This window comes from Epargyreus clarus, unplaced genomic scaffold (genome assembly GCF_041222505.1).
Source record: "Epargyreus clarus isolate Ecla_fem2 unplaced genomic scaffold, WU_Ecla_fem_2.2 ptg000018l, whole genome shotgun sequence".
In the NCBI taxonomy this organism is placed as follows: domain Eukaryota; kingdom Metazoa; phylum Arthropoda; class Insecta; order Lepidoptera; family Hesperiidae; genus Epargyreus; species Epargyreus clarus.
Window position 1 is genome coordinate 9421967 of NW_027332226.1, and position 26002 is coordinate 9447968.

General features: G+C 38.7%; 2 protein-coding genes across 2 annotated transcripts; one reads left to right on the plus strand and one right to left on the minus strand.

Moving 5' to 3' along the window:
- Window positions 1-118: 118 nt before the first annotated feature.
- Window positions 119-21261, minus strand: LOC140749502 (ATP-binding cassette sub-family C member 10). The gene is made up of 23 exons (XM_073082574.1): window positions 20396-21261; window positions 20166-20283; window positions 19913-20071; window positions 19336-19585; window positions 18878-19142; window positions 18375-18612; window positions 15057-15205; window positions 14150-14269; window positions 13544-13919; window positions 13240-13362; window positions 12864-12977; window positions 12311-12490; window positions 10435-10577; window positions 9291-9791; window positions 9034-9166; window positions 6804-6879; window positions 6506-6603; window positions 5800-6006; window positions 4706-4833; window positions 4310-4401; window positions 3774-3977; window positions 2977-3208; window positions 119-520 (listed from the first exon to the last, which is right to left on the minus strand). Exons 1-23 carry the CDS (start codon window positions 21005-21007, stop codon window positions 272-274), a joined length of 4767 nt encoding a protein of 1588 aa, XP_072938675.1. The 5' UTR covers window positions 21008-21261; the 3' UTR covers window positions 119-271.
- A 2086-nt stretch (window positions 21262-23347) lies between these two features.
- Window positions 23348-24613, plus strand: LOC140749692 (coiled-coil domain-containing protein 97). Its single transcript, XM_073082814.1, has one exon. It carries the CDS (start codon window positions 23553-23555, stop codon window positions 24600-24602), a length of 1050 nt encoding a protein of 349 aa, XP_072938915.1. The 5' UTR covers window positions 23348-23552; the 3' UTR covers window positions 24603-24613.
- Window positions 24614-26002: the final 1389 nt, after the last annotated feature.

The following is a 26002-nucleotide window of genomic DNA, read 5'->3' on the forward strand; positions in this document are numbered from 1 at the left end:
AGGGAAATTGTAATATATATGTGTATTGCAGATCTTAGTTCATTTTGTAGTAAGTAATAAGTACAATAAAAACACTTACTTATACAATAGGCAAGAATGGTCTGATTACATTGTCGGTGTTTATCAAGTTACACAGATATTACATAGTCGGAGCAGTATGTCCGTGTGCTACCGCCAGTGCCTCACGCGTCAGGATCGCAGCGACACGGACGGAGAAGTTCCCGGTCAAGTTCCGGTTCGGAGAAGTTCCGGATCAGTCCGCATGGTGACGTCAGTTCCTGTCGGGGTGCAGCAGGCGGTTGAGGTGCGAGGCGGGGTCGGCGAGCGCGGCGTCGGGCTCGCGCAGCTCGAGCGCGCGGCCGGCGCCCAGCACCAGCACGCGCGCGCACTGCAGCACGCCCGCCAGCCGGTGCGCGATCATCACCACCGTGCTGCCAGCGAACGAGCTGCGAACCGCGTCCAGGATCTGACGCTCCGACTCCTGGTCTAGGTTCGCCGTCGCCTCGTCGACTAGCAGAATCTGTGACCAATTATTACTTTTATAGTACAGGATCCCTAGTATAGTTTTCATCATTTATTAATAACAAGCTGATTTTTCGTGAGTAGCTTCGTTTCGACAAGACGCCCAACATTTTTCCTTACAGCAATGTTGGTAAATGGTAGCTTGATGGGGCAGCAAGGATAAAATATGTTGACCGGACGAATTCTAAAAAATTATTAGTAACCAAATTTTTCTTTGTAAATATCAAGATAATTATTTAAATAACGTGAAAAAATATTTGTCCTACAAAATATAAGGTTTTTATTAAGGCGTCCCCCCTCTCCAACATGTATCATAAACAAGGTCATGAAAAATAATTACTAACCAGCTGATTTTTTTTTTATTGGCTGTCTACCATTTACATAGTCTACCATGCACATTGTCCTACAAATTACATGGTATGTCATCTCGGACCTACACTTAAAAGTTGTAGTACTAATACTTAATGTAAAAATAATTAGTATCAAGCTGAGTGTTCCAGAATAGCTTCGTTTCAATGAGACGCCCAACAAATTCTCATACGAAAGTTCTCGATTGTGGTTTATAACTAAAATAATAGGGATGAAATATGTTGATTTGACGAATCAAAAAAAAATATTACTAACCGATTTTTTTTTATTAATTATCGAGACAATTATCTAAATAACGTGAAAAAATATTTGTCCTACAAAATATAAGGTTTTTTTTAAGGCGTCCCCCGTCTCCAACATGTATCATAAACAAGGTCATGAAAAATAATTACTAACCAGCTGATTTTTTTTTATTAGCTGTCTAACATTTACACAGCTTACTACCCACATTGTCCTACAAATTGCGAAGTACGTTATTCCAGTCCGCCAGTTTTATAGTTTATTTATATTATATTATATTATAGTTAAATTACAAATCTTGTAGGATTAATAAAAGTTACCCTTTTTTTTGTAGGACATTGTTTTATTTAGATAAAAATTATATTATCCTATCACGTGATACCTTTGTCCTACAGTTACTAATAAAAAAAATAATCCTGCGGAATTAACATCTTTTCAGCGTAGGTCCGAGATGACATACCATGCAATTTGTAGGACAATGTGCATGGTAGACTATGTAAATGGTAGACAGCCAATAAAAAAAAAATCAGCTGGTTAGTAATTATTTTTCATGACCTTGTTTATGATACATGTTGGAGAGGGGGGACGCCTTAATAAAAACCTTATATTTTGTAGGACAAAAATTTTTTCACGTTATTTAAATACTTATCTTGATAATTAACAAAGAAAAAATTGGTTAGTAATAAATTTTTAGAATTCGTCCGGTCAACATATTTTATCCTTGCTGCCCCATCAAGCTACCATTTACCAACATTGCTGTAAGGAAAAATGTTGGGCGTCTTGTCGAAACGAAGCTACTCACGAAAAATCAGCTTGTTAGTAATAAATGATGAAAACTATACTAGGGATCCTGTACCATTACTACCGCATCATGTAATAACAATGTATAATTTAAATCTTTATATGCGTTACTTATTCAATGAATTTGTTACATTCTTAGATATTCTTACGAGTGATACGAGTGATAGATATTCAACGCGCGACCCTCCCGGCACCCGTCCGCTGCCCGCTCTCGCCCACGGGTACCTTTATTTTTTGTTCACGAGGGGGAAACCTTCAAAAGGCGTACCCGGCGCCGTGGGAGCGATGCAGGGTTATGTGGGATTTTTACCGCACTAAAACCCCCACGGTGGCCGTCCTCGGCGCTGCGTAGAGGACTCCGGGATCTCCAAAGGAACGCAACCGGAGTCCTCTTAGCGCGTTGCCCCGTCGGGCTCTGCCCAGGCGAGCTTGACGCTTGCCACACCATCTGGTGCGTACGACGGTATGCGACCACACACACCGCCGCCCTTCCCGGGGTCGCTTACCGGGCGGTTCCAGCTCCCACTCTTACCGCCCGCAACCCCGGAAGCCCCCTTTTAGTCGGCTCTTACGACAGGCAGGGGATACTGTAGCCTTATTCTGGTCCTGAAACTACAGGGACACAGCGCCTGGGGCCTTTACGTACTCGCCCACGTGACCTAGCTGCGTTAGAGTGCCCTTACGTCATGAAATATATGCTAACTAAACCTGCGCGCAACAACTTCAGAGCGGACTAGTGGTTTGGCGCGGACTATACTACTATACAAATAAGTTTTCTAATTTTTGTTTAGAAACAAGGGAATCATAGAATATATATAAATATGATATAACTTCAATGAACATAGTCTATTTGTTACTTACAAAACTACCGTCCACTTTTGTGGATAACAGGCTTAAATAACAGACAATGAATACCGTCCGTTACTGACGGGCCCGGCAGGCCGCTGCGGTCTATTTATTACTTACAAAACTTCACTTCAATTTTATAAAAACCGGATTTAAAGCATTAAGTGGGCAATGAATACCGTCCGTCAGGTGTGGTACCTTGGGCCGCTGCAGCAGCGCGCGCACGAGGCACAGCAGCTGCGCGTGTCCGCGCGCGAGCCCGGCGGCGGGCGCGGGCAGGCCGCCGCGCGCCGCCAGCCAGCCGCGCGCGCCGCACGCGTCCAGCGCGCGCCACACCTCCGCGTCCAGGTACTGCCGCAGCGGGTCCACGTTCTCGCGCACGCTGCCGCTGAATATGAACGGCTCCTGCGGGATCACGCCGATGCGCGACCTGGTGGAATAATGAAATTTACTGTAGTAGGGTTTTGTGATAGAAATAAATTGTTCACTTGTAACAATTGAAGACGAAGGGTTATGTGTACATAAGTAATAAACGTCTTTTATTTATTTACGATTTAATAATGATAACCCACCGGTATGTCTCTTTTATATTAGGTACTTGCTAAAGATTCAATTTGAATCTGAAGAAAGCATTTCTCTGGAGACGTAGAAAATAACGATCATCCCGAGGACATTTATATGTGTGTGTGAAGTCTAGCAATTTCTAATACATTAATCGACCGATCGACCAGAGTAATGATACTCAATATAAAAGACAACTCGTATTAGTGATTAAAAAGATGTGGGTTTATAATGAACACAATTTTCACGCTTTCTACATTCACAGTCCCATAATAAACCGATAAGATTCCCCGTCAATCCAACAAGTATATAGTTCGCCAAAATGTTAATCCGCTTTTAAATTGTTGCGAACAGCCGGGACATGATATGGGGACGCGATTCATTTCTAAATTCAGAGCAGACTAGCAGTTTTATGCCGACTAAACAATAATAACCTGAGCGCGTGCAGGTTGAGCGTGGCGACGTCGACGCCGTCGACGCAGACGCGGCCGGCGGCGAGCGGCGTGAGGCGCAGCGCGGCGCGCAGCAGCGAGCTCTTGCCGGCGCCGGTGCGGCCCGCCACGCCCAGCCGCTCGCCCGGCCGCGTCGCGAACGTCACGCCGCACAGCGCCGCGTTGCCCGCGCTCTCGCCGCGACCGCTGTACAAACAAATTGTAAGCATAGTAGATTTACGCTAATGAAATTATTGTATGTTATACGGATATAATATTTACGGTAATAAAATTATAATACATTTATTGAACATTTTACTTTAACTCTGACCGCACCTAATATAGGTTAACTTACCGAACCTACCCAGGACATACAAAGAAGAATACATATTATCACTGGCCACTAAACATCACTAAAATCTAAAAATCATTATCATCTTAAAAAATCCTTTACAAAAATTGTTCTTTAAAGCTATTCTAATAAGTATCATCAATTTATTATTAACGATTTAATATCTTATAAGAAAAAAATTACAAACCTGTAATTAAGAAAAACGTCCTCGAAACTAATGACACCGTGTGATGGCCATCCGTAAGGCGGTGAATCCCCGTCAATTTTTTCAGTTTCGACCTGTAACATTATTTAAACTTTTGGTTACTACGCCTACTTTTCCAATCGCATTCAAATATAATGCACCTATATGCACTATTTATACATATGCATATTTATGAGTAAGTTATTTGATTAATCAGGTGCAATAAAACATTCAGATTATGTCTAATATGTCAGAGATATAATAATTTTTCAAAGGAATGTATGGTCTAATAAAACTTGGCTAAACAATTGCTTAAACTTTTCTTATATTGAGAGGAAACCGTAACAATAGTAAGAAAGTGTCAGCTCGACAATACAATTAATTGATATACAAACTAACTTGAGTAATATATTCTCCAACTCGTTCCACCGCAATCATTTCTCTTTCAGTTTCGGTGAAGGAATTGAGCACATTGCTCAACATTGACGTCATTGACAAAGCATATGAGATTGCGAGCCCCACCAATCCTAAAAAAAATTTACAATTTTATTGAGTACATATGAGGTTATATACTTATTATGAGCAAATATGAACAAATATCGTGCGTCTTTACGAAACTTGCACCCTTTAGTTTTTCATATACACACATACGCGAAGTGATTGAAGTGTGTGTACGTGAAGAACACACTTGCTAGCGTGGACACGCTTGACAAGATGAAAGTCCTAAATGGACTTTTGAATGTGGTAGAAGGTGGTTCGATTCCGGCGGCACCACTGCCATCCCTATTTCTGCCTTAGTGTTAAGTGCTGTTGTGTTCTGGTTTGAACGGTGAGGTAAAACAAAATTTTCCGAGGCGTTAATGCTTAGTCCTCAGAGGAAGTGGCGCATCTGATATCGAAGTAGGAATATCTAATCCTATCTGGGATTGATTACAGATGTGAATGGGCGGCACTAAGCACTAACAATCAGGTTGACTGCATGCTCGTTCGTTACTCCTATATTATAAAATAAAAATAAAACATATTATGAGCTTATATGGGGTTATAAACAATTTTAAGGAGTGTTCCTGTCGCGTGTCTGTACGTCCACACGGGTGTGTCACCGTACGTATGAAACTTGCACCCTTTCGTTTCATAGACACACGTGTGTACGCGAAGTGTCTGACGCGTGTTTGCGTGTAGAACGCACTTGCTTGCGCGAACACGCGTGACAAGATAAAAGTCCTAAGTGTAGTTAATGCGTTTCATATAGGACGAGCTTTTGCCCGCGGCTTCGCTCGCGTTACGAAGTCATATTTTCATCCCCTATTTTATCCCCTTAAGGGTAGAATTGATCAAAATCCTTTCTTAGCGGATGCCTACGTCATAACATCTACCTGCATGCCAAATTTCGGCCCGATCCGTCCAGTGGTTTGGGCTGTGCGTTGATAGATCACTATGCCAGTCAGTCACCTTTGAGTTATATATATTTATATGTAGAGCGCGTTGCGTACCAGGGTCGGCGGCGTGCGCCTCGCGCTGCAGCACGGCGAGCAGCGCGGCGGCGGCGAGCGCGGCGGCGGCGGCGGCCTGCAGGCGCAGCGCCAGCCACTGCGCCGCCGCCGCGGCCGCCAGCGCGCCGCGCTGCCACGCCTCCACCTGCAGCTCGCCGCGCTCCGCCCAGCGCGCGCCCGCGCCCAGCGCGCGCACCGTCGACATACCTGAACGACCACACGTTAAGCCCGCTCCACATTCACGCGAGAATCTCGCGAGAAGGGGAGAAAAACCCGATTCGTATTGGCTCCACATTTTCGTTCTTCGTGTTTTCTCGCGTTCTCGCGAGAATGTGGAGCGGGCTTTACAATGAAACAATTAGATACGTGTACAGTATAAATGAATAGCAGCAAATACTATTATGTAAAATACGTCCGTAACAGTAAAATCGCCATTTCCAATAATTACTGAAAACATAGACTAAGGCTATAGATGGTACTATTATTCATAAAATTATTAATATTATCATGTATTCGGAGCTAATAGAGATCTGGAACTTTTTATTTACTGTTACGAACTTACTCTGTGCAAATTCAGAACTAATTAAAAATGTTGTGCAGTGTCATTATTCTTCTTATTCTATATGTTTATGTAAGAAAAGTAAGTAGAGGTAACGGCGTTTGACATCAATATATTATAATTGCAACCAAAGTAATATATCCTCACCTTCTAAAGTGTCGTTAAAATGAACGTACACGGGCGACAAAGCAACGCTCTGTAGTCGTTTGATTTGTCTCGATGTAGGTCTGTAGCGCCGCTGTAATCTGTTTATAAATAAAATTGCGTTTATATAATAGTAAAAAAAACATTAAAGGAATATTTGATAGCCTACCTATTACAATATCCTATTTCCAATATTTTTTAAAATAATTAAAAGTGCTTCTTTTAAAACTGTTTAAAAGGCACACTTTTTAAGAACTAATTACATGAATATTATATAAAAAAACACAACAATGTGTTTTACCTATAATATATAAATGCCATTGGTAGTACTCCCACTAACAACCAAGGAAGCCCGTAAACCGCCACCGCCACCGCACCTGCCAAATGTGGAAACTATTATAAAAAAGGAAAAGGCATGGACACAGTAAGCCAATAGACAGGAAATCCCCGAAGGTAATTTGTCATAACTCATAACCAAATAGCGTGCAGGCAGACCTTTTGTTAATTTACCTAAGTAAAGGCTTATCCAAGTGAAAATATATTATTATTTATAGTACTTTCAAGAATAATCTAAGTCTCTAAGTGGTATCTCTAAGTGGCCCTTTATTGGTTAGTATTATATATGTTAAAAAAACTTTTAAAAATAAAAAAAAGTGTGTGTGTGTCAGCTACGACGCACGATTGGAGTTTACTCCTTACGAACGATAATTATGATATATATCGAATAGAAAAAAGGGTAAATGAACGCATCTGCTAAAATGATAAGAGAAACAAACATATATCTGTAATTATTCGGATTATTTATATTACTTCAAAATAGAAATGGGTCGTAATAATTTAATATAACTATTACAAAATATTATATAAATATAAAATATATTTAATCAATTGATTAAAAATAATAATAATAAAAACACTAAATAAAAGATCTAGCTGTTCGTATTTAAAATGTTTATTATTCATAAATGTAAACGATAAGCTTACCAATTAACCGCATCCATGTGTTTTTTGGATTCTTCTTCATTATCATCTAAATCAATTTCTTGCATATTTTCAAATATTTTTTCAACTTTAATCACTTGATGATTTGTTTAATAGTACATAAAAATACACGTATCAATGCATAGAAGTACAAGAAAACTTTAAAATCAAAACATTAAAACTTGATGGTTAGGTTGCTGTTTATGTACGTTGTATATAGATGTATATATGGGCGCATGGGTATAATAGCGCCATCTAGTGGCAAGTTTTATAAATTGTAAGTTTGCAAGTTTATCAATCTATGTATTTTGGTTCCAAATATTATAATGGTAACTTAATATAATTGTTTATATTAAAGTAAATTTTAATATAATATAATTATTTATATTTAAAACAATGTTAAACGTTTTATAACTTAAAACTTAATAATTATAATTTCTTTGCCATCTATAAAATATCCTTGTTGCAATTTACGGATGCAATTTACGGATGCAATTTATATGAGACTCAATAAACATGTTATTATATGTAATTTGGATTGTTTCTGAATGTTTTATAATACTAGACTTCATTTAAAACGTATTGCTAATTTTATATAACTTATTTTTAACATAATTCATTAGCAATAATTCTGTAATAAATATTAAATAATACTGTTTTGATTTTGCCCGTTTACCGTTGATAGATGGTGCTGATCAATAATGCATCCATTTTTATAAATTAAATTAATATACCAGTAACTTACAAAAGCCTCTTTATGTTAAAAACTTATTTTGCTAATATTATATCTTATTCAATTGCTTACTGATTTTATATGTTACTCTTCTTTAAAAACGTTCATAAAAGATTGTTAATCATATTATGGCGTCAATGTTCATATTTTTCACAGTGTTTATAAATGATCAAACCTTAATTTATGCAAAAATGTAAACAAATTAGTTAATGACGTTTTAATGTTTTATATATTGCTAATTATTTTTATTGTAATAATTACTTTCACATGGGATTTGAACTTACTGTATTTTAAATTAATAAAAGCACTCTTGATTCATATTTTGGTTAAAAACGCTACTTCCTTTTTGAGAGGATATGATGATTGTAATAAAAAGGAGGGATTGTAATGGATCATTATACGTTGCCGCCCAGCGACATGTATACATGTCCGAAACGAAATGTACCGTAACCGTCCACGGACATGTATACATGTCCGAGTTTAGCACCTTCGTATTTGGCTTATTTTAAATTATTTATTTGTGGCTAAAAATACTTTTAATATGTAGTCTGTGAACCTATTTTACCGATACAACGCATTCCTTCACGTCACTAGTACAAAAAAATAAAATTATGACATTTCTATTCAGTGACTTCACTGGTGTTGCGCGTAAAGTGTGGATATATATGTTTGTCTCTTTCTACGTTACGCCTCAACTTTTCGTGTTACACTTGATTTTACTCCTCATAAAATTTCCGTACCGGGCCTTATAACTCAAATCGTTTCTTAAGGAGTAAACTCCAAAAATGAATGACAGATAGAGCAATAAAATTCTTACCAATCAACGAAAACAGTTGAGCAAGTAAAATGTTTAGAATAAACGGCAAGGAATCGTCGACGGTGTAGGTGTCCGAAGAGAACCGATTGATTATGCGGCCTGTAGGCGTCACGTCGAAAAATTTTACATAAGCCTGTAAACAGAGTTATGCATGTAAAAAAGGTAATGAAATTACATATATATTGGTGCGAAAAGGCGATTTTTGTCGTATTAAAAAGTATCTTTATTGTAACTTTATTAATGAATATCATATTTACCTTAACAATAACTTTGAGGAGAGCCTTATGTATTTTCTTAGCAGCTTTCACACCTCCGTAAGCAAATAAAAATGCTCGCATCGTCGTAAACAATAGGTTGAGCGCCGCCAGCGCGAAGTACATTTCCAAGTAATAGTTATCATTGTAAGCCACCGTTCCAGGCTCATATAACATGCTTTCGTTATTGATTGGCTTAGAAATATTGTTTTCATTTCTGTCAAAAAACAGCGCCAATATCGTGTGAAATATTCTGTCTAATGCATTAAACCCATGGTCAATTAACGTTTTATTATCATGCAAATCTAGTAAATTCGGGCTTTGTATTTGAGTAGAGTTCTTTGTTCTGTTCTTAACCCAAAATGTTAGCCAGAGGAACGTGAAGTTTTGGGAGAGTTGCATCAGAACCAACGACAAAATGATTATCATCGAGAGGATTACTCCAACGCTTCGTAAGTATAAGCCGATCACCCACCACCCGACGGTCCCTTCAGACATGGATTCCTAAGAAATAGAATAAATATATAAATACGTCAAAATCTATTACTTTCTACATATATAGCGCACTAATAAATCTAGTAACATAGACCAGCTAACATAGTTACAACATACTCTAGCTTATTATAGGCTTGCAGTTGCAATAATTTAAAATATCATTTTTTTTGTTGAAATGTAATTTAATATAACACAAATATTGTTTTAATTAATTAAAAATGAAACGTTAATACTTGGTGCAATTAATGAAATTGAAACTTTAAAAAAATGTGAAGACAGACTAAAAATTCAAAAATAATGAAAATAAAGTTTGTAGTAGTTAAATCCACCATTTTTCTGCATTGTACAATTTTCAAATCACAGACTTAGCCCTGATTCTATCTAGACTTTCGCGAAAAATTTCGCAATTAGCTCTTATTATAAAATTGTACAATGTAACAAAATGGTGGGTCTAAATACTACAAAGTTTATTTAATTAATTTTATTGCATATTGTAAAAACATTTTTTTACTAATTTTTTAACAAGAAGACCTCTTCAACTTATGTACCTAACTAATAATGATAAATTTATTTTTTAAAGTTTTTTATCTGACTCTACTTTTGTATTCACTCACACTAATGCAAAGCTCAGCTTAGACCTCGCGGACTATACCTGTTCGTCGAGGCTGCTATTGCTGACGTTGTCTGGGTCGTGTCGCGGCGCGGGCGCGTGCGGCCGCGGCGGTTCCTCCCCGACCGACTCGCTCTCGCTCGGCAGAAACTCTTCTATCTCGTGGAAAACCACTTCTGGAGGACCTGGATACAATTGGACACAGATTAGTGGATAGGATTCTTTTTGAATAACTACCTGTTACAGAAATATTTATTTATGGTTATGATGGTTGGTTGTTAGTGCCAATGTATATATTGAATAACGGAAGAAGTAACTAAATAGAGAGGTTAATTTTGTAAAGGTATTTTTAACTTTACACTGTAAGTATGTAATGAGAGATATTGTTATATGAAATGCCCACTTTTAAGGAAAGCCTGCAATATATTTCACGACGCTACTCAAACGAAGATTGGCGGATGAAGGTTAGTGGCACCAGTGTTTGATGTTGTTATACCATCAACAGGGCCTCAACAGGGATAATACCTTATCGGTATTATCAGCCATCAGGTAACCGGCAGGCGCGTGGTGCGGCGCAGCAGCTCCAGCACGCAGCGCTGCAGCACGTGCGGGGTGTACTTACCGACGGCGTGCACGCGGCCGTCGCGCAGCAGAAGCGCGCGGTGCGTGCGCGCGAGGTGCTGCGGCGCGTGCGCCACGAGCAGGCGCGTGGTGCGGCGCAGCAGCCCCAGCACGCAGCGCTGCAGCACGTGCGGGGTGTACTTACCGACGGCGTGCACGCGGCCGTCGCGCAGCAGCAGCGCGCGGTGCGTGCGCGCGAGGTGCTGCGGCGCGTGCGCCACGAGCAGGCGCGTGGTGCGGCGCAGCAGCCCCAGCACGCAGCGCTGCAGCACGTGCGGGGTGTACTTACCGACGGCGTGCACGCGGCCGTCGCGCAGCAGCAGCGCGCGGTGCGTGCGCGCGAGGTGCTGCGGCGCGTGCGCCACCAGCAGGCGCGTGGTGCGGCGCAGCAGCCCCAGCACGCAGCGCTGCAGCACGTGCGGGGTGTACTTACCGACGGCGTGCACGCGGCCGTCGCGCAGCAGCAGCGAGCGGTGCGTGCGCGCGAGGTGCTGCGGCGCGTGCGCCACCAGCAGGCGCGTGGTGCGGCGCAGCAGCCCCAGCACGCAGCGCTGCAGCACGTGCGGGGTGTACTTACCGACGGCGTGCACGCGGCCGTCGCGCAGCAGCAGCGCGCGGTGCGTGCGCGCGAGGTGCTGCGGCGCGTGCGCCACCAGCAGGCGCGTGGTGCGGCGCAGCAGCCCCAGCACGCAGCGCTGCAGCACGTGCGGGGTGTACTTACCGACGGCGTGCACGCGGCCGTCGCGCAGCAGCAGCGCGCGGTGCGTGCGCGCGAGGTGCTGCGGCGCGTGCGCCACGAGCAGGCGCGTGGTGCGGCGCAGCAGCCCCAGCACGCAGCGCTGCAGCACGTGCGGGGTGTACTTACCGACGGCGTGCACGCGGCCGTCGCGCAGCAGCAGCGCGCGGTGCGTGCGCGCGAGGTGCTGCGGCGCGTGCGCCACCAGCAGGCGCGTGGTGCGGCGCAGCAGCCCCAGCACGCAGCGCTGCAGCACGTGCGGGGTGTACTTACCGACGGCGTGCACGCGGCCGTCGCGCAGCAGCAGCGCGCGGTGCGTGCGCGCGAGGTGCTGCGGCGCGTGCGCCACCAGCAGGCGCGTGGTGCGGCGCAGCAGCCCCAGCACGCAGCGCTGCAGCACGTGCGGGGTGTACTTACCGACGGCGTGCACGCGGCCGTCGCGCAGCAGCAGCGCGCGGTGCGTGCGCGCGAGGTGCTGCGGCGCGTGCGCCACCAGCAGGCGCGTGGTGCGGCGCAGCAGCCCCAGCACGCAGCGCTGCAGCACGTGCGGGGTGTACTTACCGACGGCGTGCACGCGGCCGTCGCGCAGCAGCAGCGCGCGGTGCGTGCGCGCGAGGTGCTGCGGCGCGTGCGCCACGAGCAGGCGCGTGGTGCGGCGCAGCAGCCCCAGCACGCAGCGCTGCATCACGTGCGCCGCCACCGCGCCGTCCAGCCCCGCCAGCACATCGTCCAGCAGGTACACTGACAACACACCATGTTAGCTTTGTACTGTGATAAATGACATCACACATTTTTTATATAGAAGTAACAAACGGCCAGGCCCTAGGTGGGCTTGGAAGTTTATCATCTGGCTGCTATGGACATGTTCTATAGCTACTATGGATATATTCTATATGGGCTACTATGGCTTAATCTTAAGTGGCAACTATGGACATATTCTGTAGTCAACACCAGATAGGATGCAATTCGTTAATGTTTGCTTTGCTTTGCTTTGTTATGTTGAAGACTAAGTTTAATTACCTCAGATAACCTAAAAAATCTTTATTTTTACATATCTAGTACAATGGCCGTTATGTATAAATGTTTTTTATTTGTAAAATAAAATGTAATAAACCTTGTTTATCCTGATACACGGCACGAGCCAATGAAATTCTTGCACGCTGTCCGCCACTCAACGTGCATCCGCCTTCTCCTACATACGCATTCCAGCCCAACACGTTCAAATCCTCTTTAAGTGAAAAAGAAAAATCATAAGTAATTATTAAAACCTATATGAATAAATATAGTTACTAATCTCACAATATTTATATATTATGTATATCAAATTGGTGAATTTCTTATAACTTTCTTAACATGATTGTAATAACATATGTGTAATTACTATACATACATAGCTTATAATATTATGTACCCTAATTATCTATAATTGGAAATTAATAAAAGCAACCCTAAGTATCAAAGAAGTTCATTGACCCGGATTCCTTATTTACCTGTAAGTGCACACGCATCGATAACCGCACGGAATTTGGCCTCGTCGTACGGTTTACCAAATAATATATTGTCCCGTATAGTACCTCGTATGAGCCACGGTTTCTGCGATACATACCCAAAGCCTGAAAATATTGTTAAAGTTAAATCAAAATATTATGCACATACATTCTTACAAAAACAATGGCAACTAACAAATTACAACTAAAAATTACTACCACTTGATATATTCTCAAAATACACTACTATATTTAACAGTAATCAATATAATTTCGATATTTCAGTATATTTGCATAAAACACTTACTCGATAAATTTTCAGGTATTTGTATATCACCGCTCTTCTTTATCATATCGCCAATAATAGCGAGCAAGAGAGAGGTCTTACCGCTCCCCACTGGCCCCGTGATACCAATCAATTCATCTTTGCCTATTTCCAAATTTAACTCTTTGAGCGTAAAAGGCTCTTGCGTCGTCATTTCACCTGATGCTTCAGTCCCCTGTGTATTTCTTTTAGACAGATTCTTTTTGGATTTACCCTTATTCTTTTTGTCTTTTGGTTGTGTCTTCACAGTAGAGCAAGTAGCCCACGAAAATGTTGCGTTTTTGAAAATTATAACTTTGTCTTCGTCACGATTTGTATTCAACCTGTCGTAGTATTGTCCTGAATCCATGTCCGGTAGCTGAAATAACGTACAAAAAATTATGAAATAATAAAAATACTGTACTTATAATAAAATAGTAAGATCAATTATTCATACAATAAAGGTAAATAATTTACATAGTCAACTACACAAATGCTACAGAATAAAACAAACTACATTCCATCTATAAAATGAAGTATGTGTATAGAGGTATTTTCCATGTATGAATACAACATTTTAATATGTATTAATATAATGGTCAGTCTTACATCTAAGAGTTTCTGTATGCGCTTAATGGAGACCCATGCCTCTGTTAGTCCATTTAGCACCCAAGGAAATGCATTCAGTGGTGCTATGAGCATGTTAATTAATGCAACAGTAGTAAACACCTGAAAATAAACAATTATTTGTAGAACAATGGTTTATTATGTAAATAAATATATTTACTACCATATGTATTGTCGAAAGTTTACATTTCACAAGTTTATATTACACTTGATTTAAACTTCACAAACTATTAGATTTATTATAAACTAGTTTCTGCCCGCGGCTTCGCCCGCGTTTAAAAGAAAATAATATAACATACTAACAAATATAAAACTGAAAATTCGTACTTTCAACTTTGCTAAAGATCATCACTTGATCAAATGCATAGTTTAGGATTAAACCCTTACTAATATCGATTAGAATAATCGATGTTTTGGGTCCAAATGATCGATTCTCCGATTAATCGATCTTAGATTGCCATCCCTACTTCCCGTAGGATTTCCGGGATAAAAACTATCCTATGTCCTTTCTCGCGTGTCAGACTATCTTTGTACAAAATTTCATTAAAATCGGTTCAGTGGTTTAGGCGTGAAGAAGAGACAACCAGACAGACAGACAGACAGACAGAAAGACAGAGTTACTTTCGGATTTATAATATTAGTAAGGATAGTAAGGATATTAATGCGGATTCAAATAAAAACTACATAATTCCAGATTTAAACTACAGCTATATATTAATAAACTTTATAAGGATTTCAAGGATGATGATATATCATACAAGTTCAGTTTGAACATGCGTGTATACTATACTTTTCGGTTTTGTTTTCATTTTCACTTTTATTGTACTTAATTATTTTTTTAAAGAAAGGCTTTCTTTAAACACGTGCTTAATAAGTTTCAAAAAGATACCTCAGGCGCATTGAGCGGCTGTCCACGCAGCGCGTGCGTGCCGAGCGTGAGCGCGGCGACGAGCACGGGCGTGGTGGCCCACAGCACCACGCACACCGCGTCCAGGTACTTGCGCGCGCGCAGGTAGCGCAGCTCCTTCGCGCGCGCCTCTGCACACACACATACATTACATATCGCTGCTTGGCAAGAATAATGGCACAAGTAAAAAAGGTAATTTTCCAGGAAAGCCAGTATAAAATTAAACAATGTTTTTGTTTCGAAATCTTTCCTTTAAATCTATATATATAAAAGAAAGTCGTGTTAGTTACTCCACTTATAACTCAAGAACGGCTGAACCGATTTAGCTGAAAATTGGTAGGGAGGTAGTTTAGAGCCAGGAGAAGGACATAGGATACTTTTTATCCCGTTCGACCGCGTTTCCTTGAAGTCATTTTATAACTCAAGAACGGTTGAACCGATTTAGCTGAAAATTGGTAAAGAGGTAGATTAGAACCAGGAAACGGACATAGGATACTTTTTATCCCGTTCGACCGCGTTTCCGTGAAGTCATTTTATAACTCAAGAACGGCTGAACCGATTTGACTAAAAATTAATGGAGAGGTAGCTTAGAAGCAGGAAAAGGACATAGGATGCTTTTTATCCCGTTTGACCGCGTTTTCGTGAAGTCATTTTATAACTCAAGAACGGTTGAACCGATTTAGCTGAAAATTAATAAAGAGGTAGATTAGAACCAGGAAACGGACATAGGATACTTTTTATCCCGTTCGACCGCGTTTCCGTGAAGTCATTTTATAACTCAAGAACGGCTGAACCGATTTGACTAAAAATTAATGGAGAGGTAGCTTAGAAGCAGGAAAAGGACATAGGATGCTTTTTATCCCGTTTGACCGCGTTTTCGTGAAGTATAACTCAACAACGGCTGAACCAATTTGACTGAAAATTGGTGGAGAGGTAGCTTAGAACCAGGAGACGGACATAGGATACTTTTTATCCTGTTCGACCGCGTTTCCGTGAATAAATAAGAGTTGAAAGTTTGTATTAAAGTCCCCCAGTTTTGATGCAAATCTATATGAAAATTGGTATTTGGGATTTCGATAGAAAGTAATTAAATATCTATTTTACGATATTTGCAAAATCAACCCTTAAGTTGGTTAAGTAGGGGTTGGAATTTTATTTTAAAATCCGTTAATTTGGAAGCAAAGACTGTAAAAATTTGCATTTGGCTTTAGAAGACACTTCGTTTAGAAGTCGGCAGATTTTGAAGCAAAGTCTATGAAAATTGGAATTTAGTTTTTTGATTCAAAATAATAGAACACATTTTTCACCGTTTTTGGAAAATCAACCCTTAGGGTCGTTTAATCGGGTATGGAACTTTAATTTAATATCCGTTAATTTGGAGCACTAAGAAAATTATCATAAGACATAATGAAGCATCTGAGTCACTGTTTGTTTTTTTAGATCAACCCTTAAGACTGTTATAAACCGCCTTTCTATTTACACACCTGTTTCAGCATTTTTAGCTATTCAACAACCCGATTAGAGTACTATAAGTAAATAAACTTTCTTTAAAAAAAACCGTTATTGAAGTTATAGGTACCTACTTCTTTTCGCGTGTTTGTAAAAAAAATTAACAAAAAATACAACCGACTTCTATGTCACTACAAAGTAAAAAATAATTCGAACGAAATATATTGAGCGCCGACTTCAGAAATATGTACTAAAGCAACATTTATTTGAATTATTTTTTACTATGTAGTGACATAGAAGTCGGTTGTATTTTTTGTTAAATTTTTTTTTACCCTTTTTAGTGATGACATAATAACATTTATATTAATACAATATACAATTGTATAAACGTGATCATGAATTAAGGTAAGGTCTGAATTTACATTGATTGGAACCGCCCGCTCGCAGGGCGCTGCCGCGCCCTGCCCGCTTAGTTTTATATTGCCTTATGTGTTCCAACCTAACCTAACTAAATAGTCAATGATGAACTGGCTTTGCGATTTCATTAGAACCTCCTACACCAAATATCTTCAAACACGACTCAATTATTCCCATCGGTTGAGGAGTTACATATTTTGTCTCCGAACCACATTATCAGACCCTTAAATAGTCAATGATGAACTGACTTTGCAATTTCGTTAGAACCTACACCAAATATCTTCAAACACAACTCAAATATCCCCATCGGTTGAGGAGTTACATATTTTGTCTCCGAGCCACATTATCAGACCCTTAAATAGTCAATGATGAACTGACTTTGTAATTTCATTAGAACCTACACCAAATATCTTCAAACACAACTCAATTATTCCCATCGGTTGAGGGGTTACATATTTTGACTCCCAGCCACATTATCAGGCCCTTAAATAGTCAATGATAAACTGGATACCGGCCGAATTGATAACCATCTCTTTTGTGAAGTCGGTAAAAAAATAACAGAGTGCAGAGAGGTAGAGTGAATTTTATTTAATTGTATTTTTTATTTTCCTGTTCTCCTGTGGCCATTTCCTAATATTTACCAGTAGTTTATGGACATAATACATAAATTACACGAGTAAAACCACGAGGTACAGATAGTCACTCATAATTAGGTGGTACGAAGTTCACCGGGTCATCTAGTAAGAATTAAAATAATGATATATACAATTATAAGTAGTAGTACGTATATAACCACAGTACTGTTAGGACACATTAAAATAGGAAATATTTGGGATTAAATTGTATCTTTAACAGAACAATGAAATTTGATTTGTGCCATTATTCTTGCAAATTAGTGATATATTTATTGTATTTCTGATATGTTCAAGGTAGTAGAACCCTTTGTGGTTTGACTCCGGCGGCACCACCGCCACACCTATTCATGCCTTATAACAGCAGTGTTAAGCGACGCTGTGTTCTGGTTTGAAGGGTCTGGTAAGGGAGAGATACTTTTCCGAGGCGTTCCAGCTTAGTCCTCAAAAGTAGCGGCGTATCTAATCCTATCTAGGATTAATTATAGATGTCCATGGGCGGCACTAGCCACTTACCATCAGGTGGACTGCATGCGGCATATCGTCATATCGTCTGCTACTCCCAAATTAAAAAAAAATACTGTCTTTATTTCAGATTAATAAAAAAGATGCTCTATTCATATAATTTAGTATGTGATATAATAAACTTAGTAAATATAGGTTAAAAAATTATAAGACAAAATAAATATTGTTCTATTAAATTTCTAAGGCTTGGTAATCTTGATATTATACTACAACACACATCTTAACTGGACAATACTTTCATGCCCAAATAATAATATTTTTACATGTACTGACTCACCTGTAACTCTATTAATGAAGTAATCCTCCCAAACATGGACCTTTATTGTTCTGATACCCTGGATCATGTCACTGATTAAACTAACACGAGTGTCCTTATGCTTCATTAGTTCTGTGCTAAGATGACCAATCTTATTGGCAATCAATTTGTTTATAGGTATTAAAATTACAGAGAAAGCTACACCAGCCAAGAACGAAATGCCCACTTGTTGATATAGAAGAAACAATGTGATGACCAACTGAAATTGAAAATGTTTCATTAGTTAACAATAACATCAATAGCCCATAACTTAATCCATCCAATAAAATGTTGCACATTTGGTAACCTTCTAATGGATACACCTGCTGACATTTCATTAGTCTTATACTTTCTAAACAATTTGTTTAATCATGATAATATTCTTGTCTGATAATCAATATCATCATGATTACATATTAGACCCGAACAAAATTTGACATTGGATAATGTAATATATTGTATATTATCCAAATTCTATACTATACCTGTAATGGAATACTCCACAGTGCATGAAAACTTGGACAGGAGTTAACAATCCTGTCAGTATCAGTTGACATAAAGTTTGTTATTTCACCCACAGAAAATGATTTGGACAAAACTGTTGATGTAACACTTAGCGTCTTTCTAAGTATGGTAGAAACAATGGTTCCCCGCATTTTGAGTCCTATTATAGACATTAGCCAATTAAAATGTACATTGAATAGTGCGCCCACCACTGCAGCCGTTAAAAGTGCTGCAGCATATGCATACCTAAAAAGGAATTTTATAATGTGAATTAATTTTCTTATTTATTATTGGTATAGTTTACTAATCAGTCCTAACTATACACAAGTTTGTGTTCCATGTAAGCATTGTTCATATATAAATTATTTAAAATTATTTCAAATGTCTGTTGGCTGTAGTCTAGGTATAAAATAAGCATACTTATTAAGAAAATGCTTACCCATAATGCATATCTATACTTTCATCTTCAACAAATCTAACCACATTGTTGAGTAATATAGGACCTGCAAAGCCTGCCATATCAGAAATAAGTTTGAGTAAGCCAATGCTATAGAACTGCAGGGCAAAGCAACTGTGCAATGCGCGAAATAATGATACGTTTTGACGTCGCTGTGGAGTTAGCAGTACTCGCGATGTTGGAGTGACTGGCGTTGATGCTTGAGGTCTCGTCTCACCTACTGCTCCGTACCCTGAAAGATATACTCCATTTCATTCTTGTAAATGCTGTCATAGCTGCTATAGATACACACAAACATAACACAACAGACATAAGTATTTTTAGTCTTTTCCTCAAGTACTCAATTTGATAATATGTACTTTGTTTACTAGAAATATATGGTGTATTTTCAAATTATATATTCAAATCTATTTTTAATGGACTGACTCATATGTACATTTAAGCATGGACTATTTATTGTGTGGTAGTAGATATGAATATCAAAATATATATATATTAGGTATATAACACAATCAACTAAAAATAATTTATTGGAACATATAGTAGGATATTTACTTACCAGATCCTATGAAAGGCTCATGAGGTACTTCTGCAAATTGCTGATAATTGTCTATGTTTCCTATAAGAGCCTTGTCCATCCTGGCACCCACATATGAACAGCGGTATGTTGCAGGTAAATCATGTAACTCTTCTATGTCCTTCAGTTTGTTCTCCAATCCTTAAAATAGGTTTTCAAATTGAAATCCAATACTATCTATAAATTATTTCTTAACATATGTTTATGAAATGATGCCTACATATTGTTAACATACCTTTTTGTAGAAGAGGATCTACCCACAAAAATGTTATCTTAGACCACCAACTCAGTCCTTGCATAGCTGTACCCAACACACCTGCATCCATATTTGGAAGTAAAGGTGTGTATTCACTCTAAAAGTAAATAGTTTGGAAGATAATTTTTGTGTAATATGTAATATATATTTTTATGTAATATATACATTATTAATTTTTTTTAAAATAATTATTTACTTAAAAAACTCACATTAGAACGCTGTGACCCAACAAGCGATTGAGAGTAGAATGTTGGTCTAGAGTCACTAGAAGGCAGAAGAGTTATAAAATATAAGCCATGGACGCACAAAGTTGCAACATTGAACCCTATTGGGATTTCGTTGATGATAGTGCTGCGGAGGGCTATCACATTGAGCAGCACGCTCAAGCCCCACAGCAGCAGCGGGCAAGTCGGCCCGCGTGCACTTTGCCCAAGCCGATGTTTCAATGCTAACACATATCCAAAATGCACCAGCCATGATAAACACGCTGCTCCTGCAGTGAAGTAGTCGACAGGATAAATTATATATAGTTTGTCTGTTATTAATATGTACAACTCTATTATTGGAATAAACACAAGTGCCATAACAAAAAAACTACGCCAGATTATTGCTTGTTCCTGAGCTTTCTCTCTGATGACCCAGTCCTTTCTGTAGCCTATGAAGTATCCCGCCACAATGGCTTGAATAAAAAACAAAGGTATTTGCAAGAATAACTCCTGAAAACATAACCCGAAGTCCTTTGACGTGTCGTTCCAGGGCTGGAGACCCATTGGGCCGCACATATCTTCCCATTTCCATGTTACATTGATAAGGTAGCCCATTGTAGCAATTGAGAAGACACTATTTCAGTATTTACTGTAAACACCGCTTATCTCATCGTGTAAAAGTTATTGACAACATGGCTTTGTACGTTCGTTGATGAGTCATGAACTATGATTCCAATTTAACCTCTTCTTGCATCTCTTTTTACTCTAAAGCTGTACACGATGATTGTGGTTTTTAATTATTCACATTTCACGATACTATTTATTATAATAATTTATAATAGTTGTTTATGAAGTTGACAAATTTAACAGTTGACATTTGATTGACACTGACACTGGAAAGCGAATTTTTTTCATGCCTTTTTTTCGGTACTAAATTATGTACCTTTTGAATGGTACAATGAAATTTTATTCTACAGATCGTCCTTTTCCAGGAATGTACATTATAATTTATCGCATATTTGATGTTGGGGGAGGCGGGAAAGAAGACCGCCTCTAAGAAACATCCCTGAAAAGGAGGAGGGAGGGTTAGAAGTTGTGTCGAGAAGAAATTAGAAAGTTGCCTGACAAAATGTTAATAGGCATACATTTTGAAAACATTAATGGTAAGCTTCATGTTTAGACTAAATAGAAATGTAATATAGTAAATTATATACACTTTTTAACAGCTTCTCAACCAAATCGAGCAAAAAATTAATATTCGATAAAAATCGCTGCAGGTTTATTAGATTATCGGTACAGTTCATGTTATATCAAAACAAATACTACAATAATAATGTTATAAATACTTGGCCCCTATAAAATATACCTCTATGAAATTATATAATACCAGAACAACAAAAAAAAACAGATCAAGGGCTTATATACATTACATCGCTGCTTTGCAAGAATATTGGCATAACTCAAACTGGCTCCCCTGGAAAAAGTAATTTTCCAGGGGAGCCAGTATAAAACTAAACAATGTTTTTGTTTCGAGATCTTTTTAATAAATGAAGTTAAAAGAAGGGAAAATACAGGTATGATTAAACTGTACCTTTCACAGAAAAATTAAATTTTGAATTGTGCTGTTATTCTTGCAAAGCAGCGACATATTATATTATTCCTTCACCACTGGACGAGTGTCTGGCCGCGCGGTTAGAAATGAATTGTATATTTACGTATTTATTAAAAACACTGTTAAAACAATTTGGAAATAAAGATGATGATGACGTTTAAATAAAATTAAACCGTTAATTGTAATTAGAAATGTACTACGCAATGAAGGAAAAAATAAATAAATTTATAATGATGTACGTAAATTAAGTTTGGTTAAAAGGCAAGAAGATAAGGCCCTAAACCACTATATTAAAAAAAACTATTATATACTGTTAATAGACCAGGGTCGATAATTTTTAAAACCAATTAAAATCGTAGTAGGATGAAACCCATTAGAAAAGGAGGGGAATATTATAAAAATGAAGGGAAAAATAATTTACGGGCGATCTGAGGTCGGGGAGGGGATGGGGGTGAGTCTTTAAGGGTAAAAAATGGTTTTTCTCGATTTCCGGCAAAACTAAAAGTCCTATCGAAAAAAGTCAAATGGCAAAGTTGTAGGTAATAAAAAGATCTAAAACTTTTGTATTTACACTTTTTTCACATAACCTCAAAATTTATGTGAAAAATTCAAAAAACCAAGTTTTTGGTTTTTTATTTTTATCTTTTACAAAAAAAATTTTTTTTTAACGAAATTTGGCGAAAACTTACCTTTTTATGTCCCAAATACGCTGTAATTTATTTGATTAAAAATATTTATTTTTTCACCTTATTTTGAATTAATATCGAAAAAACACCCTAATTTTCAATCGAAAACTCACCCGTCAAAATATCAGCTTTTTTCAAAAAGTTGGTATGTTTTCTATTCGTTGAAATCTCTACTTTTTGATGGTGAAAAAAAAATATATGTTACTATAGTAAATTCTCAGAAAATGTAAAAAATAAAAAAAACTCGAATTCTAATTTTTTTTTTATTTTTATATATGCGTTATATGCGTAGATGTCTATTTATAACTATTTTAAGAAAAATTATATACCTGAGTGACCTACGAAAAATAGTAGCCCATCAAAAGGTATTTCATGGAGAAGTGGGGAAGGGGCTAGGCGAGTCTGGGTCTTACTACATACATACCTATTTGACTTTTTTCGATAGGACTTTTAGTTTTGCCGGAAATCGAGATAAACCGTTTTTTACCCTTAAAGACTCACCCCCATCCCCTCCCCGACCTCAGATCGCCCGTAAATTATTTTTCCCTTAATTTTTATAATATTCCCCTCCTTTTCTAATGGATTTCATCCTACTACAATTTTATTTCACTTTTTATTATTTTTAAGGGCTTCTACCCTAGTCTATAAACTGACAATTGACTGTCATTGTCAATTGTCAGTATAAATCTTATAATAACAATCATTATTGTTACATTATCATTAATTTATCAAATCAAATCAGAAAGAATTAATATACTGAGGTAATATTCTAGTATCGAAGTAGGTATTCTATTACATTATAGAGACTACGTAGCAGTGCTAGTATACGAGTACATTTTACCTATTAAACTAACAAATCCACATGGAATCATCTAGCTATGCGGCAGATCTAAATACGGAACCAATCGTAGAAGACGATGTGGAAATTGATCCTATTCGTGATATTATAGACTACTTGGTCAGATGTGCAAGTATATCTTTTAAAAATGCTCACGTTCATGAACAAGAATTGCGCACTGCCGACAAAATACAAATAGCTTGCGATATATATCAACAATCACCTACAAGGTTCCTCTTGCAATTCGGAAAGTATTTATGTCCGAACCACTTAGAATACTTTAAAAAACTGCAATTATCTAATGATAGCAGTAACAGAAAGCTCCAAGAGTGTGTAGCAAGTCTAGATAGATATCATTCAGACGCGAGTAGACGCAAGCGAGTAAGGAATAGACGGTACAAGGCACTTCAAAAGTTACAGAATGAAACGGATTATTTTAGTGACAAACAAATGATGTTGCGCAACCCACTTCTTTATGAGCAGCTCGTTGGGCAATACCTGACCGAAGATGAAATACAGGAACGTGACTCAGTGGATAGTGAAAATCTTACACTCCTTACTATGATCCTTGACACCATTGATAGAAATGAAATGAGGGAAATGAAAAATGAACAACTACTTGAAGAAAGTCAAAGAGATGAATGTGTTAATCAAGATAGTTGCACGAGTATGGATGGTGTAAGAAAAAGCAATGAGAAGCAATGGGGAGCCTTTGATATTCCTGATACTGTGCCGTCTCATATTCCTGAAACTAGACAACAAACTATGATCAATGCGAATGAACGAAATTTACTCCGTGAGGAGTTTCAGCAAGAAATGTACAGTAGTTTTATAGAAGGGAGAGATGCTGAAATTGATTACACTAGTATAGATAACAACGAGGAGTATGATGACCTGCAACAAATTTCTCAGGATGCTGAAGATAAGTATTTTGACTCAGAAACAAATGAAGCTGAAACACTGGAAGAACACATGGATTTAGTAGAAATGTACAAAAAGACAAGCATAAACAACACTCCTATTGATCCATTGGATGAGTTTATGGAACATATTTCACAAAAAATAAATACTTGATTACAAGAATATTTGTTTGTTTTTATCATTTTTTATCTTTCCTACATATGAAAATTAAATACACTTTAAAAATTATAATTCTTTAAAGCTCTTTCTTATATTTCTTTAAAGAAAGCCATTTTTTATGATTAGTTATATTTTACCTTACCATGTGGTGTAGCAAACCACGATACAAAAAACATTCACTTTAAATAATATATGAACTTTACGTTTTTTTCCAACTCATCTACTTGCTTGTAATGTTGAAGGAGGGTAGATTTTACGAGATACGGTAAAAAATACTCTCGCATATATCATGTTAGAATCTCTACGCCGTCTCAGGCTGCATGTATCAGCCAGTTTCGTTTAGGAGATAGTAGATAGGCATTTTTACTGACTACGAGAGAGCAGCGACTTTGTCGTCTGGTTTTTTTTTTTTGTTGACGAGGGGGAAACCTTCAAAAGGTCCCCGGTGCCGTAGGAGCGGCACAGGGTTATGTGGGATTCTTACCGCACTAAAACCCCCCCGGTGGTCGTCCTCAGCGTTACTAAGAGGACTCCGGGATCTCCTACGAACGCAACCGGAGTCCTCTGAACGCATTGCCCCTTCGGGCTCCGCCCAGATGAGCTTCAGAGCTCGCCACACCGTCTGGTGTTTACGACGCTATGCGACCACACATACCGCCGTCCTTCCAGTGGTCGCTTGCTAGACGGTTCGATCTCCCCCTCTTGCCGTCCGCAACCCCGCAAGCCCCCAATTAGTCACCTCTTACGACAGGCAGGGGATACCGTAGCCCTATTCTGGTCCTGGAGCTACAGGGACATTGTCATCTGGTCTATAATCATCTTTAAGGCTCACATGTACCTCTGCTTTCTCAAGACTCAAAAGACTGCTTAACTTGTACATTTAGATCGTACTTGATCCAGTTTCACTACATTATTCCAAAATGGACTCATACTTCTGTTAAATAGGATCTCACGTGGACTTGCACAGTCCTGCATGCTAAGGCATTTTTAATTTCGCGTTTTTTTAACCCGCCTGGTGGCCTCGACCTCTTCTAACGTCGAGATGGCGGCTGAATTTTAAAATAGTTAGGTAAAATAAGTGTTAAGTCTCTCGAGTAGCATCGAGAGCTTTATAGGTGGAGAGAGCCAGAGATATTTTTTTGGAGCACGACGTCAAGGACATCGAGATAGCGGGACTCCTTTAAGGGAAAAGGTTACAAACATGATGTGTGTACATACTAACATGGGACATTATAATAAAACACTAGACTATAGTCAATTATTCAAATAAAATACCTTCCCCCTCAAAATCGTTATTACTTCACATGAAGTCTTCGATCACTAATAAGAACTAGTGATCGAAGCATGAAGTCATTGAAGTCTACAACGCTGAAGTCCCCTTATGTACATCTATA